General features: G+C 39.2%; 1 protein-coding gene across 1 annotated transcript in view; it reads left to right on the forward strand.

The window, feature by feature from the left end:
- The window catches only part of LOC132820121 (protein ATP1B4-like), a 65,366-nt gene that overhangs the window by 21,611 nt on the left and 26,658 nt on the right, over positions 1-17,097 (forward strand). The window contains exons 3-5 of the mRNA XM_060832051.1: positions 6,814-6,982; positions 14,782-14,910; positions 16,164-16,268. Of these exons, the coding sequence (XP_060688034.1) occupies positions 6,814-6,982; positions 14,782-14,910; positions 16,164-16,268 (403 nt within the window). The remainder of the gene's footprint in view (positions 1-6,813; positions 6,983-14,781; positions 14,911-16,163; positions 16,269-17,097) is intronic.

Here is a 17,097-nt window from a genome sequence, read left to right on the forward strand (position 1 = left end):
GTGTTGCTGGAAAAGCGCAGCAGGTCAGGCAGCATCAAAGGAACATGAAATTCGACGTTTCGGGCATAAGCCCTTCTTCAGGAATCTGAAGAAGGGCTTATGCCTGAAATGTCGAATTTCCTGTTCCTCGAATGCTGCCTGACCTGCTGCGCTTTTCCAGCAACACATTTTCAGCTCTGATCTCCAGCATCTGCAGACCTCATTTTCTCCTTAAGTAATCATAAATCTATTTTCATCTGCCCTACATTAAATGATTAAAATATCTCCACATTCTGGATTAACAAAACAAGAAAGATTATGTATTCTTATGTTCACCCCGAAATCTAAAGTTACATCACTCACACATACTCTTGAAAAGTACAAATAAAGAGGTTAGTGCCCTTCTACAAATCACAAACAAAAGTTCTAAGTCATGTGATTTGTGTTTTTGTTGGGCATAGCATATTTTTAGGATCTCAGATGATGTTACAACTGGAGAAGTCAGATTTCAGGATGAAGTCTAGCTTATAGAGTCATAGAGATGTACAGCATGGAAACAGACCCTTTGGTCTAACCCGTCCATGCCAACCAGATATCCCAACCCAATCTAGTCCCACCTGCCAGCACCCAGCCCATATCCTTCCAAACCTTTCCTATTCATATACCCATCCAAATGCCTCTTAAATGTTGCAATTATACCAGCCTCCACCACATCCTCTGGCAGCTGATTTCATACACGTACCACCATCTATGCGAAAAAGTTGCCCCTTTGGTCTCTTTTATATCTTTACCCTCTCACCCTAAACCTATGCCCTCTAGTTCTGGACTCCCGACCCCAGGGAAAAGACTTTGTCTATTTATCCTATCTATCTCCTCATAATTTTGTAAACCTCTAAAAGGTCACCCCTCCGCCTCCAACGTTCCAGGGAAACCAGCCCCAGCCTGTTCAGCCTCTCCCTGGAGCTCAGATCCTCCAACCCTGGCAACATCCTTGTAAATCTTTTCTGAACCCTTTCAAGTTTCACAACATCTTTCCAATAGGAAGGAGACCAGAATTGCACACAATATTCCCACAGTGGCCTAACCAATGTCCTGTACAGCCGCAACATGACCTCCCAACTCCTGTACTCAATACTCTGACCAATAAAGGAAAGCATACCAAACGCTTTCTTCACTACCCTTGATAGATTTTAAAACTATTTAACATGGTGGTCATTCACTGAAACATAGGAGACAAGGCTGCAGATTTTCTTCAACAATGGAAGAAAAGTTTATGACGTAAAATAAAGAAGTAAAATGAAACCTACCAAGTTATCTAAATATAGAGCTGAAAATGTGTTGCTGGAAAAGCGCAGCAGGTCAGGCAGGATCCAAAGAGCAGGAGAATCGACGTTTCGGGCATGAGCCCTCCTTCAGGAATCATTCCTGAAGAAGGGCTCATGCACGAAACGTCGATTCTCCTGCTCTTTGCATGCTGCCTAACCTGCTGCGTTTTTCCAGCAACACATTTTCAGCTCTGATCCCCAGCATCTGCAGTCCTCACTTTCTCCTATCTAAATATAGAACACAGTTTGAAAGATCTTAATGCACACAGCAAAGCAATTTATTCATTCTCATTCATTCCCCAATCCTATTACTTTACAACAATCCAAATCCAGCGAAATTACCCTTCTGTGTCAAATCTTTAGATTTGACTGAACTGCTATCTCTCGGTTCTGTCCTCTGAACTGTGAAGTCTTCCTAAATGAATACTCACAAAACTAAAAGCTCTGAGATTTTCTCAGTCTTTAATAATCTGCTGATTTCTCATGGATTGAAAGTTTCAAAAGTTAAAGATTTTTTAACAAGACAACCAAGCTTCCCCTAAACCATCCTACAATGCTTTCAAGGAGAGAAGCTATATTTGGTTCTGATCACAGTCAAGTCTCCTCTGAAACTGTCCTAAAAGTTCTCAATAAAATAAAACAAAGAACTGTGGGTGCTGAAGATCTGAAACTAAAACAGAAATTGTTGGGGAGAACTCAACAGGTGTTGGGGAGCACCTGTAGAGAGTCCAGCGACCCAGTGAAACATTAACTCTGCTTTCTCTCTACAGTTTCTTCAGCAATTTCTGCAAAAGTTTTCAAGTTGTGTTTTCTAAACTAAAATTAATTCTTGATTATTCGAAACAAGAGAAACAAACTAATGCCTTTCAATGTTTGATTCCAAATGTAAACCCTGCAGTATAAACAATCTTCCATTAACATTCCAGGTGGCTTACAGTTACCTGCTCTTTGACACATACTGGATTAGGCACAGTTATGGAAGGTCTCCCAGACCTGGTGTTTTTTTAAACCCTTCATAAAGATAACCAAAGACCCATACAAAAGTGATATAGAATCACAGAGTCATCCAGCATGGAAACAGACCCTTTGGTCCAACCAATCCATGCCAAACATAATCCTAAACTAAACTAGTCCCACCCAACCGCTCCTGGCCCACATCCCTCCAAACCTTTCCTATTAATGTACCTATCCAAATGTCTTTGAAATATTGTAATTGTAAAAACATCCACCACTTCCTCAGGAAGCAATATTTAAGAGGCATTTGGATAGTTTCATGAATAGGAAGGGTTTGGCGGGATATGGGCCAGGTGCTGGCAGGTGAGACTAGATTGGGTTGGAATATCTGGTTGGCTTGGATGGGTTGGACCGAAGGGTCTGTTTCCATGCTATATATCTCCATGACTTTTAAGTTCATTCCACATGTGAATCACCCTCTGAGTCAAACATTTGCTCCTCAAGTCTTTCTTAAATCTCTCTCCTCTCACCTTAAAAATGCACCCCCTAGTCTTGAAATCCCCATACTAGGGAAAAGATGCCTACCATTAATCTTATCTAAACCCCTCATGATTTTATCAACTTTGGTGGATAGTCTCAGTAGATTCAGTTGTCTGGGTCATTTATAAGGATCTTTACAGGATTTCTTCAAAGATCTGGAAGTTCTGTACACCATCAAGTTATTTATATGTAGTCTTCACAGCAAAAACATTTTTTCTGCACTGCTATACTTGAACTGAAAAGGCTCAGGACTTAAGGATGTTGTAATCTCTAGTTTTAAGACAAGTTTAATGTTGCATTAACTGCTGGTCCTGTTCCCACAGTTGCTGTTCTCAAACCTACTAGTTTGCCCTTGATATATCAACACTTGTTATCTGCAGTTGAGCTTAGTCATGTGCCCATTTTAGTCATTACAACCATGCGCCCATCGTTTGTTATCTAGCCAGGTCAGATGGTGAGGATGACCAGACTATGAACACACAAACGGGATACTCTTTAGCACAGAGAATATCAAAGAATGTAGTACAGTATGGGACCATCTAAAACTTCTACTGGATAAACTAGATCCCAGAATGAAATCTGTCTTGACTGTTTTTGTTTTAGTTAATGTGGTCGTGATTCACCAAAACATTGTGAAGCAAGACTGCAGAGTTTCTTTAACAACAGGATAGAAGTTTATTAAATGAAAAAAAATTATAAATCAAGCTATTTAAATATAGAACAGTTAGGAAAAATATTTAAAACACACAGCAAAATAAAGTTTCAACCTGCCTTCAAACTCCAGTTGTTACAATGACTCAAATCCAAACAAAGAGTCCCCCATATTAATTTCCACTCAACTGATTCTCCTCTAATTCTGGCTTTTGACTTACGTGATTACTCACAAAACAGAGAGCTTAAACCTTCTCATCTGCTAATACCTGCAGATTTCTACCAAACACAACTTGCTTGGAAGTTTCCCAAATTAAACTTTTCTACTTTTCAGGCCTCCTCTGAATTGTCCTAGAAAATTTTAATCTCTGTGTTTTCAAAGCTTAAATCAATCCTTTATTATTCTGAACTGAAAACTAGCTAATTGTCTTCAATGTTTACTCCACTTATCTTAAACCACCATAGTACAAATAATTTTCCCAGGAAAACGCCAGGGGTTTGCAATTATCTGCTCTCTGCTGTATTGGGTTAGGTCATTATTTTAGAAGGACTGTCTCACTGAGATCTTATATTTTAAAAAATCCTTTCATAAAAGTAACCAATATCCATATGCCACTAGTTTGAAATTCCACTTTCTAAAAGTGACTTTATATCCCTTTCATCACAGCACCAATGGAAGCATAATCTGTTACTATCTATATTATTTGTTCACATATGAATCCCAAAAATGAGTGTGAATTTATTCCTGATAATAATGTAATGCAGACAGCAGTGAATCAGGAGCCCAACTTACGGCCTCCAAGTTTTTAAAAGTTAAATTAAATAATGGAAAAAAGATTTGCCTTCATAAAGTCTGTTTCATAACTTAGGTTGTGCCAAAGTGCTTTTCGATTAATGAGGTTTGATGTACAGTAACTGTTGTAGGTAATTTGGAAGCCAATTCATACACTCCCACAAACAATAACATATTAATGACTAGATAAACTGTTTCAATGATATTTAATTAAAAAATCAGTATTAATCAGGTTGCCAACTCATAACTCTTTTTTGAAATAGTGCAGTGAGCCTGTTTATATCCATCTGAGATGGCAGATGGAGTCTTGGTTTAATGTTGCATCGAAAAAGACAACACCTGTAATGGTGAAACATTTTGTTTCTGTGCTGGATGTCAGCCTGGATTTTGGGCTTAAAGCTCTTGAATGGGGTTTAAATTTGTCACTCTGAGAGAGATGTGCTGCAAACAAACATGACTGTCAATGGAAAATTATATTTGATCTAAAAGAGTTAAACGTTTGGTTTTATCCAAATTTTCAATAGACTAGCCAGGAGTAAGGCATTCAACAAGGTTCCCCATGGGAGACTGGTTAACAAGGTTAGATCTCATGGGATACAGAGAGAACTAGCCTTTTGGATACAAAAGTGGCTCAAAGGTTGAAGACAGAGGTGGTGCTGGAAGTTTGTTTTTCAGACTGGAGGTCTTTGACCAGTGAAGTGCCACAAAGATCGGTGCTGGATTCACTATTTTTCATCATTTTTACTTTTCATCATTCATATAAATGATTTGGATGTGAGCACAAGAGGTATAATTAGTAAGTTTGCACATGACACCAAAATTGGAGGTGCAGTGGACAGCGAAGAAAGTTACCTCAGATTACAACAGAATCTGGACCAGATGGGCCAATGGGCTAAGAGGTGGCAGATGGAGTTTAATTCAGATAAATGCAAGGTACTGCATTTTTGGAAACCAAATCTTAGCAGGACTTATACACTTAATGGTAAGGTCCTAGGGAGTGTTGCTGAACAAAATGACCTTGGAGTGCAGGTTCATAGCTCCTTGAAAGTGGAATTGCAAGTGGATAGGATAGTGAAAAGGCGTTTGGTATGTTTTCCTTTATTGGTCAGAGTGTTGAGTACAGGAGTTGGGAGGTCATGTTGCGGCTGTACAGGACATTGGTTAGGCCACTGTTGGATTATTGCGTGCAATTCTGGTCTCCTTCCTATCAGAAAGATGTTGTGAAACTTGAAAGGGTTCAGAAAAGATTTACAAGGATGTTGCCAGGGTTAGAGGATTTGAGATATATGGAGAGGTTGAATAGGCTGGGGCTGTTTTCCCTGGAACGTTGGAGGCTGAGGGGTGACCTTATAAAGGTTTATAAAATGATGAAGGGCATGTATAGGATAAATAGACAAAGTCTTTTCCCTGGTGTGGGGGAGTCCAGAACTAGCGGGCATAGGTTTATGGTGAGAGGGGAGAGATATAAAAGAGACTTAAGGGGCAACATTTTCATGCAGAGGCTGGTACTTGTATGGAATGAGCTGCCAGAAGAAGTGTTGGAGGCTAGTACAATTGCAACATTTAAGAGGCATTTGGATGAGTATATGAATAGGAAGGGTTTGGAGGGATATGGGCCAGGTGCTAGCTGGTGGGACTAGATTGGTTTGGAATATCTGGTCGCCATGGACAAGTTGGATCGAAGGGTCTGTCTCCGTGCTGTACGTCTCTATGACTCTTTCACCCACATCGTATCGAATTGCTCTTCATTCTTGTTTGCACCACAGAGGGCAATGCAACTGCCTTCAAACTGTTACAACACAGAAACAACCTCGGGGTGAAATTTGCATAGTGGCAATGTTAGACTTGAAGGATGCCAAGTTACCTAGCAGCCTATGGTGCCATTTCCCCAAAGGGTTTGAGGTAGGTCTGCACTCTGCAGATAAATTTCTGATCCAGTGTGCCCTTTGTGTAACCCTAAACAGGGACATGGGATAAACACTAATGTATAACAACATGGCCCCACACACAACAAACATTTGAGCTGTTCAGTTCATTTCTCTATGAATGTATACCGTCCCTGGTAAGATGTTTTTGCAAATAGAACCATTAGCAGTTTAGAAACATCTCATGCTGCTATCAAGCTGGTATTGAGATAAATAAATTAAAATAGGAAGCAAAGTCTCATTTCTTTTTTTTAAAGCAGGATTTGTTGTATGAAATCAGCACAAACATGATCAGCTTTAAACCTATGAAACAAAACTTCCTTCTGTTTGCAAAGGAATGCTTTTCAATTAAGTGAGTTATACTCTAAAATGTACTATCTTCAAGTGCTAGTCTTTGCTGCTTTAATGTCTTGTATCATTTTATTAATAATTACATATGCTGAGCTGTCCCTTTCTCTCAGTAATGAGGAGGTTTTCTGTACAGCTGTTAAATAACTGCTCTGACAACGTCGAGGAGTTCCAACAGGAAATAACATACTGTAAGGCATTGCTGAACATCCAGTGCTTTGTGCACATTGTGGTAATGTAACAACGCTCTGAACTCAAACTAAACTTGCCATTGGTATCCCACCTCTCACTGATTCAGGAAGACCTGACTGGGGCGAAAGGGGAAGATAAAGATCAAGTGATTACTGGAACCGAAGTGAAGGCAACCAAAAATGGCAAATCCTGGGATGAAAAAATACAAAATTTTAAAATGTTTCTGTGGAATCCGGAAAAGAGAGAATTCTTGGGAAGAACATCCAGGAGTTGGTGTGAGTAAAACTAACTGCCCATTTGGTGCTGGGTTGTGGTTGCAGATGGCCACAAAGAGTGAGGCTGCTGAAAAGGTAATTTCAGAATCACATCAGACATCCATAGTGAATGGCTTTTATGCTACTTTAAAGTATGGGTAAGGTGAGTTTTCATATTGAAGACCAAGTCACTGTGATTAATTAGAAAGCATAATACACGTTAAAGAATAAACTAGGAGAAGAGTGCAGGATTTAAATAGTTTTCACGTCAAAAATACTCTGGGAATACAATGTTTAATCAGCATTCAATTATGATTTAATACATAAGATAACATTTTGTAAACTACACTGCCCATTAAGTAATACAGATGAATTAATCCAACAGTAAACTAATAGGAATAGATCATTGTGATGCCACTGGCACGTGTGTGTGTGTACACAAGAATTCACGAATTAGGAGCAAGAGTAAGCCAATCAGCCTCTTCAGCTTGTTCCACAATTCAATAAATCATCACTGATCTGACTATGGCCTCAAAGGACTGCAGATTAATAAGAATAGAAGACGATCATTCACTTCTTTGAGACTGCTTTGCCATCTGATTATGTCATGGCTGATCATCTCAGTGCCACTTTACTGTCCTTCCCCATATTCCTTGATTACATTTGCTATTTCTGAGTTCACAGCACCCTTGCCAGAATCTACAGAATTTTGGAAGATTACCACCACTGCGCCCATCCTCTCACAACCATCTCCTTCAATACTCTGGATTGAGGCTCATCCGGTCCAGGGATTTACCAACCTACAATCCAGTTAACTTTTTAATTATTATCTCTTTACTAATACTAATTTCTCACAGCTTCTTATTTTCACAAGGCCTTTGGTTGCTTGGTATTTCTGAGAGATTTTCAGTATTTTCTTCTGTGAAGACAAAATGCAAAGTAATACTTTAGTTTCTTTGTTGTAAATATCCCACCTGCACCTGTAATGGGCCCACATTTATCCAAGCTATTATTTTCCTTTCTCATAACTGAAGAAGTTTTTAGAGTCTATCATAATATTTCTCACAATCACATTCTTGGTCCCTAAGATACCCATATCAAAAATATCTCTAATTTCTTCATTTGTACCATGCCCAACATTAGCATTACTGTTTAGTGGCATAAACAAATCTCCCATGTATGTTAGCTGATCTGGCTATAACTTAGCTCCACCCAATAGATGTCAAATCATGACTGTTGGACCTAAGATCCCCTCTTACTAATGTTTTAATCACTTCCTTTATTAAGAGCGCTATTTCACCTCACTTTCCCATCTGCCTATTCTACTTAAATTATGAATATCCTTGGATATTCAGGTTCCAATCTTGGTCACCCTGTAGCCATATTTCTTTAATGGCAATTAGATTGGATCCATTTATTGCAATTTGTTCCTTCTGTCAATTGTAAGTGACTTCAGATGTCTTTAATTCAGCCTTTTAAATATTATTCCTACTGTGATCCTATTTGATGTTTGCTTTTGTCTTATCTCTTTTCTAATTTTTCTTGCTGCTTCCTAATTCCCATTATCAGTTTTGCTTCATTCCATTCTGAATCTCCTCTTAGGTTCCCATCCCTCACCAATCTCCTTCAAATAAAACAAAGAACTGTGGATGCTGGGGAAACTGAAATCTGTGGAGAATATTCTGTGATGGAATAAGATAAAAAGATCACCTCTTGCATTTCTAAACTCCAAACGTCCTAATATAACCCTTTCATTCCTGGAATCACTCAAGTGAACTGCTTCTGAATTATATCTTTTGTTAAGGCAGGAGGCCAGAGCTGTGTACAGTGCTCCAGATGTAGTCTCTCTAATGCCTTCCACAATTTTCTTACTATCAGTTCTGATGAAGAGTCACCAGATTAAATCTACTTTCTCCCCACAGATTCTTCCACACCTGCTAGTTTTCCCAACACTGCCTGTTTTTGTTTCAGAACTCTAGCATTTGCTGTTCTTTGTTTTATTCCCTTGTGTAATAGATGGAACATAAAAGATGGAGTAACACATGAAACTCTGCATAAATCTCCCAAAAAGAAAAAAGATGAACCTTGTTACACCTCGCTGGGGTGGCACACTGGAAATCGAGTCCGGCTGGAGTTCCCACAGAAGTTAAACATTTTCATCAAATTATGCAAAGTCCTCAAATTACCTGTCTAATAGGCAAAAGGGTAAGCAGTTAACAGAAAACACAGACCAGGCTATTTTTACTTAACAAGGCCTGCTATTCATTACAAATATATTCTAACCACAGCTAAACAACTATGAACTGTCGACAAGTAACTTTACTAGTTAAAACTCTAAGTCCATTCCAACCTTCCCTCCCCCACAACACGGACACAGAGACAGACAGAAAAAAGAAAATACTGTTGTGGATAGAGGGGAATTGTCTTGGTGTGTAGGGAAAGACAGATGCAAACTATTCATTTAACACTCCCACCATGGTTTTTGTCTTCAAGTGTAAATCCCCTTTTTGATCCCTAAGAAACTGGGTCAATTTTCCTTTCACCACCTTTTACTATTGCTGTGTTTCCGACAAGACTTTCAGATTTCCTTTTAGGTTAGCAGCCTTGTCTTTTCTATTAATTGTTCTTTGCTTCATATATTTGCGTTTTCACTTCACCCCTGAAACTTGTGGGTGCATCTTGTCGAATTTGGTCATGGAACTACATTTGAAAATTCATTTGTGTGTTGATTTGCAAATCCCTTTGAAAACAAAGGATGTGTTTGCTCTTGAGCTATTTATCTCTGAACTTTCCAGATTCTGCTAATAAATGTAGTACATGGCCCCACCTGAAGAGCTGAAACAATTTAACTAAGTTCTGCTAAGACTCTGAACCAGCTCCAGTAATTAGATTTTTTTTCTGAAGAATGGTCACAAACTGAAATGTTAACTCCATTTCTCTCTCCACAGATGTTTTTATTTCTGATCATCAGCGTCTATAGTATTTTGCTTTTGGATTACATTTTCTGAATTGCTTGAGTCACAATGGCTCCCTTTAAATTGACTAAAATACAAAATTGCAGTCATCTGTACACAGAATGGACTGGAAATGATCAAATCGGGAAATTGAAAACTCCACATTATTATCAATTTCACTAGAAAGTCTCATGTAGTGCAATAAACTCATTAATAGCAAAACCTGTGCAACTTTGAAATGTCTAATAAAGGCTTCAGTAATGTCCTTGTCTGTCGATGAGTTGGAACCAGCTGTAGCTCTAGTTGAGAAATTAGCCAACAACCACAGTCTTAATCAACAGTCAGGCAATTGGAATTGGCAAATGCTTGCTGCCTTTCACTGAAGGAATCACTGGAGTGAATTGCGTAATGATTTGGTGTATTTATTTCCTTGACTTAGGGTGTGGATGCAGTCACTTTAGGATAACTAACAATAATTTATTCAAAAGTGGTCTAAATCTGTTGGTCCCAAAACCTATTTGGCTCTGAAATGCAATTTTGTTATTAAATAGTTCATTAAATGTAATTTAGACTTTTTTAGCTGATGTGGAGGGTAGATGTCAGCTATAACTTCAATACATTCCTAAAGCAAGCATTCCCTTGCCTTACACTAAGAGGAATTGCCTCCATATGATATTTTAACTTTAATGAACTTTTGTGGAGATTTGCATGAGATTTTCATCACTCAATTAATTATGGCCGGGACATTCAATGGAGCTGTTCCCACTCTACAAGTTGCAAATTAGGAGAAGTTTGGCTGAGATTCTTTTGATGCACAAGATACAAGGCTTCCACTGTACTTCTGGTGAACTAATGCCAGTGAAGTGAGAGTACTTAATTTCCTTTAAAGGTAAACCTCTATGAATTAAAATTAAATTAAAGAGATTGAAATTCCATTTGTAGCACTACTTTGCTATATCGATTATTGCGCTCTCTCATAATTTATTAGTGCCCTTATTAGTCAAGCTAGTTAAAATAGATCACATAAGAATGTTGTATGACTGTGTTTGGTGTCATGCTAAAAGTAATGTTGAATAGAATTTGTACCTCTGAATCTGCACAGCCCTGATGTTGTGATTTTTATATGTCCATTCTTTTTTTCCTATGTTATTCAGCAGCATGACTGTGAGGCAATATATTTAATCAGGTGATTGTCGCTCCGAAAGCTAGTGTGCTTCCAATTAAACCTGTGGGGCTATAACCTGGTGTTGTGTGATTTTTAACTTTGTACACCCCAGTCCAACACTGGCATCTCCAAATCAAGGCAATATATTGTTTATCATGATCACTAATTTACTATTTCAACTGCTGAAATATCTCTGAGCTTAACATTATTTTGCATGTATGTTAGATGACAATTGCTCAGTCACACAGAACTTAAACATTCCTGAAAGGAGGCACAAAATCTAAGTTTTTCATCTTGTAAAGACTGGGATGCAAAAAAAAACAAATTTTGCAGAAAAGCATGAATTTAAAAAGGTTGGTGATTGGTTGAACCGTGCTTGCATGGAAATGCAGCAAGATCTGGTAGTTGTTAATTTCAGCTAGCAGATTAAAGTCAGACCAGGCAGGTGGACTCTAATTGGTCAGGGTGTTACCATAGGGAATGCAGTAAGATTTAGCAGTCTCCATAACCATTTTTCAATGAAAAAGGCACAATTCTTTCACCTACTGTTCTGTGTACCCATTGCCCTAACATCAACTGCAGGGTGGCATGGTGGCTCAGTGGTTAGTGCTGCTCCCTCATATAAGGCAGGGACCCGGTAATAATCCCAGCCTTGGGCGATTGTCTTTGTGGAGTTTGTACATTCTCCCAGTGTCTGCATGGGTTTCCTCCAGGTGCTTTGGTTTCCTCCCATAGTCCAAAGATGTGCAGGTTAGGTCTACACACATGCTAAATTGTTCATAGTGCCCAGGGATGTGTGGGTTAGGTAAGTTAGCCATGGGAAATGCAGGGTTATAGGGGTAGAATCGGAGTTGGGTCTGGGTGGGATGCTCCTTGGAGGATCGGTCTGGGTTTGATGGGCTAAATAGCCTCCTTCCTTACTACAGGGATTCCATGACTCTAATTTACAGTAATAAGTTCCAAGGTTTTGTTCAACTTTTGTGATAAGGTTTCTTAAATACAGCTCTGTAAAGTCTGCTCTAATTCTTAAGCTGTGCTGTCAAGTTCTAACCTTTCCAACTACTTAGTTCCTCACTGTATCACTTTGTACGAATGAGGATGTTGCAATAGCCATATGCTATTTCCTGTCCATCATATTTTCACATTACTCATAAATATCCCATGATATTGCCTTTGGTAAGTCATATTATAGGTTGTGTAAGGTACCATCCAATGCAGAAGACTACTCTCTTGCTGAAGTGAAATTATTCCTTAAGGCCAGCAAAATCTATGAATGTGAAATAAAAAGTTACAATGCTGATTTGCTCTTCCCCTTTGAAGTGGTGCCTGTTAGGGATGAATACCATTTTGCCTCTTAACATTGAACATAGAATAGTTCAGCACAGGCCCTTTGGCTCTCAATGTTAACTTGGCCTTTTGTGCTACCCTAAGATCACAACAACCTACATACTCTTCATTGTACTATCATCCATGTGCCTATCCAAGAGTCACTTAAATGTAAGCAATGTATCTGACTCTATTACCACCGCTGGCAGTGCATTCCATGCATCCACCACTCTCTATGTAAAGAATCTATCTCTGATATCTCCCCTAAACCTCCCTGCAATCACCTTAAAATTATGACTCCTCATGATAGACATTTCCACAATGGGGAAAAAGTCTCTAGCTATCCACTCTATCTATGCCTCTCATCATCTTGTACACCTCTACCAAGTCACGTCTCATCCTTCTTTGCTCAAATGAGAAAAACCCTACCTGCCTCAACCTTACTTCATAAGATATGCCCTCCAGTCCTGGTACAACTCCTTCACACCCTCTCGAAAGCTTCCACATCTTTTCTATAATGAGGCAACCAGAACTGAGCACAATATTCTAAGTTTGCTCTGTAGAGCTGCAGCATAACCTCATGGGTCTTAAACTCAATGTCCCTGCTAATGAAAGCCAACATATCATATGACTTCTTAACAACCCTCTCAACTTGGGGTGGCAACTTTGAGGGATCTATGGACATGGACCCTAAGATCCCTCTGTTCCTCCAGACTGCCAAGAATCCTACCTTTAACCCTGCATTCTGCATTCAAATTCGACTTTCCAAAGTGAAAGACTTCACACTTTTGCAGGTTGAACTTCATCTGCCATTTATCAGCCCAGTGCTGCATCCTGTCAATGTCCCGTTGCAACCTACAGCAGCCCTGCACACTATCTACAGCTCCACCAACCTTGGTGTCATTGGCAAACTTACTGAACCACCCTTTCACTTCCTTATCCAAGTTGTTTATAAAAATTACAAATAGCCGAAGTCCCAGAACTGATCCTTGCGGATCAGTTGGGTTTGACAATCTGGTAGCTTCATGTCACTTTCACAGAGACATGGTATTTGTTTAGGTATTCCCATTGACATCCTTACATGGTCAAAATTTTCAATTTTCCTTGAAGGTCTGGTGAGAACTGGGCAGTGAAGATACAATCTATCTTTATTTAACCGTCACAATAATCTCTAAATCAGAAGGAACTAGTGCCCCAGCTATCATTTCAAATATTAGGAATACTGCATGACAAATACACTTATTAAGATTATCTGTTCAGGGATATATACTTTTAATTGTACACTTATATATAAACAGATTGGGATCAGGGCTGCTAATGATTGTCTACTGTAAGTGTGACTGGAGATCTGAGGAGACCTTGGAGAAACAATTGTGTTTCAGTTTACACGTGTTGCTTGTTACACTGATGTTTTAAGAGTCACAGTCTGAAAAGAACTAAACAAACAAAATCAGTCAGCGAAAATTAATATAATTTGCAGAAGAGCCTGGAGCTTGATGCCCAGTAGTGTTCCACAGGGAACCCTTTCAAGTTTCACAACATCTTTCCTATAGGAAGGAGACCAGAATTGCACACAATATTCTAAAATTGGCCTAATCAATGTCCTGCACAGCTGCAACATGACCTCCCAACTCCTGTACTGAATACTCTAACTGATAAAGGAAAACATACCAAAACGCCTCCTACACTATCCTATCTACCTGCGACTCTACTTTCAAAGAGCTGTGAACCTGCACTCCAAGGTCTCTTTGTTCAGCAACACTCCCTAGGACCTTAACATTAAGTGTATAAGTCCTGCTAAGATTTGCTTTCCCAAAATGCAGCACCTCGCATTTATCTGAATTAAACTCCATCGGACACTTCTCAGCCCATTGGCCCATCTGGTCCAGATCCTGTTGTAATCTGAGATAACCTTCTTTGCTGTCCATTACACCTCCAATTTTGGTGTCATGTGCAAACTTACTAACTATAGCTCTTTATGCTCATCGTCTAATCATTTATATAAATGACGAAAAGTAGTGGACCCAGTACAGATCCATGTGGTACTCCACTGGAATTCTTGAATTCTCACTCCATTCTCCCATTAAAACCTGCAATGTCGCTATGGTCATGTAGTGATTGGAGCCTAGGGAATTTTGCCATGGGAAGTGTAAAGTGTTGTCATTGGGCTCTTTATGTGTGCACTTCACAAAGAGAAAACAACAGAGGAAGAGGAATGGGGATACCAACACCACAAAAAGTGCATAATTCAAATTGGGACTGAAAGGAGTTACAAACTGTTGGAGAAATTGGACAGTAATGTTTTAGATTTGAAAGTGATGAATTAGTGCATATATATGGTACTGACACAAATACCTCTTCTCTTTACCTTGCAGCACTTATTTTATTTTTCTACCTTTGTTTATATTCTTGTCTGGCTGGAATGTTTTCTCTGTGCCTATATGGCATGCTTACCACAATCAGTCCGTATACACCAAGATATCGCGACCGAGTCAACAATCCAGGTACTTAAACATGGGCTGAACCTTACATTTCTTGGAGGGTGAGGGAGGTCCAGCGAAAACTGAAGATGCCGCTTGCTCTTGCCGCCACTTTCTCTGCACATCCAATTAAATGTCAGATAGCCAATTATTTGCTCTCCAGTGGGAAGAAGGCCAATCATTGGCTCAGAGGAAGCTGTCTCCTGATGATTAACCTTTCACTTGTTCCCTTACTGAGGTTATCAGAACCCAGTGTCTCTCAGCTGTTTTTAGATGCCACGATATAGTTAGCTCTTAAGACTTTGAGATAATATATTAAAAATATTACTGGACCTTTGTTCAACACACAGTGCAATATGAATGCATAACTCTGTGAATCAGCACAATTGACCACAATGTCATGTGCAGAGGGATCATGCTGTGGTCACTGCTTTATTATTCATTGAAGGCCTCAACAAACACTTGAAAACTAGTGACTGAAATCACACAGAGACTGCCACATTCCTCACCAGAATCTGCCTATACATTTGACCAGGGTCCCCATGTTATGGCTTGTCTGTTGCCCCATGCAGTTTCATTTTACTTCTGGGCATGGGTTCATTGCTGATCACCTCCTTAATGTCCTGAGTGCACATGTTTGATTTGATTCAATAATGTCAATTAAACTAAGTGCTGTGAAAAGTTTTGTTTTGAGAGCGATACAGCAGATAATAATGTACAAAGACACAAAGATCATAGGGTGATTGAACAGAGTGAGGAGTACAGTGGTTGTAATCAATGCTTCTGGTGACTTCCTGCTGAAGTGGAGAGAAAATCTCACCTCCTTAGTAAAGATGCATCAGCTGAGAAACATTGAGGCACTAAACAGAGAAGGGCTCACCTCTTGACATTTATATTGGGGTATGGGCAATTTACCCTGAGTAAACAATCAAGCCCAAATTTAATTACTGAGTACCAAATTGTAAGGCACAAAAGAGATTACAACGCGGGTGGAAGATGAGAGATTGCGTTTCATCATCGCCAGAATGTCCAACCATTGACAGATCATCTTTAAGTCATTTGCAGATGCAATGCTCAATTATTTTCATCAATGTATTGAAATTTTAGTTTTTGTATACAGATCGACTCCTAAAGAAATGAAACCCTCAATTAGTTGAAGTGTAAATACACTATTATATGGAACAGTCAAGATTAATGACAGATATCTGTTAGGTTTTGTCTTGATACTAGCTGCTGGGTGAAATTCTGGACTGCCAATAATCTTTCCATTTTTCCAGGTGTGATGATAAGACCATATATTGGTGGATTTACTATTGCATTCAACTCCTCAGAGGAAAGCACGTGGTCACATTATGTGAAAAGCCTACATCAATTTCTTGAATGTAAGTTTCTGCATCTCTTCTTTAGTAGCAAAACCAATAAGCAATCATCTAAATTTAAAATTGCCAAACAAGTAACAGGGGCTGGATTTTCATGTCCGAGGCTGGAATCAGAGGTCAATAATTTTCTTTACTCAATTATTCCACCTCTGTCCTAGTAATACCCATCCCCCATATGTGCAACTTGAGGAGGTGAGGATGATCTGAAGAAGGATTCAATGCCTTCAGAAGCAGGTGCAAGGTGGCAATAGAGGCAGGTTAGTGCTGCAAGGGCAAGGTAGAAGGATGCCTGCATCCTCTGGAACATCGGTCCTGTGTTCAACATGGTTGCCAGGTTTGCTTCACTCCGCCTAATGACCACCTTGCTCATTCACATCTTCCATGTTGTTGCCATGCCCCATCATGCCACCCATGGCTTTTTTTAAACCTCCCATGCATCCTCCATACCCACTCTTCCAGAAACCACAGCTTTGCCAAAGGGCTCTCACATTTGACATTGAACTCTCTTGAAGCAGCTGAACTGATATTTATTAATTGAATAGATGCTGATTTGCCATGTATTTCAAAGCAATTTTGTCATAGAGCTTGTGGGTTCTGGCCCTGGGAGATGCTAGAAGAATGTTTCAAGGTCTCCATTGGTCTTTGGACTTTAAGTCAATCTGAAGACAAAAGCACAGCATCCAGATGAGATATTAAAGTCAGATTCTCAGTAATATTGATATTGTAAGAGCCATTTATTCACTGAATAGAGTACTTTGATAATTGTGAACATTCATAAAATGTTGGTCAATTTAATGGTCATTTACTATTTTAGGTTAGAGCAATTTGATCA

Source organism: Hemiscyllium ocellatum, chromosome 11 (genome assembly GCF_020745735.1).
Source record: "Hemiscyllium ocellatum isolate sHemOce1 chromosome 11, sHemOce1.pat.X.cur, whole genome shotgun sequence".
NCBI classification, from domain to species: domain Eukaryota; kingdom Metazoa; phylum Chordata; class Chondrichthyes; order Orectolobiformes; family Hemiscylliidae; genus Hemiscyllium; species Hemiscyllium ocellatum.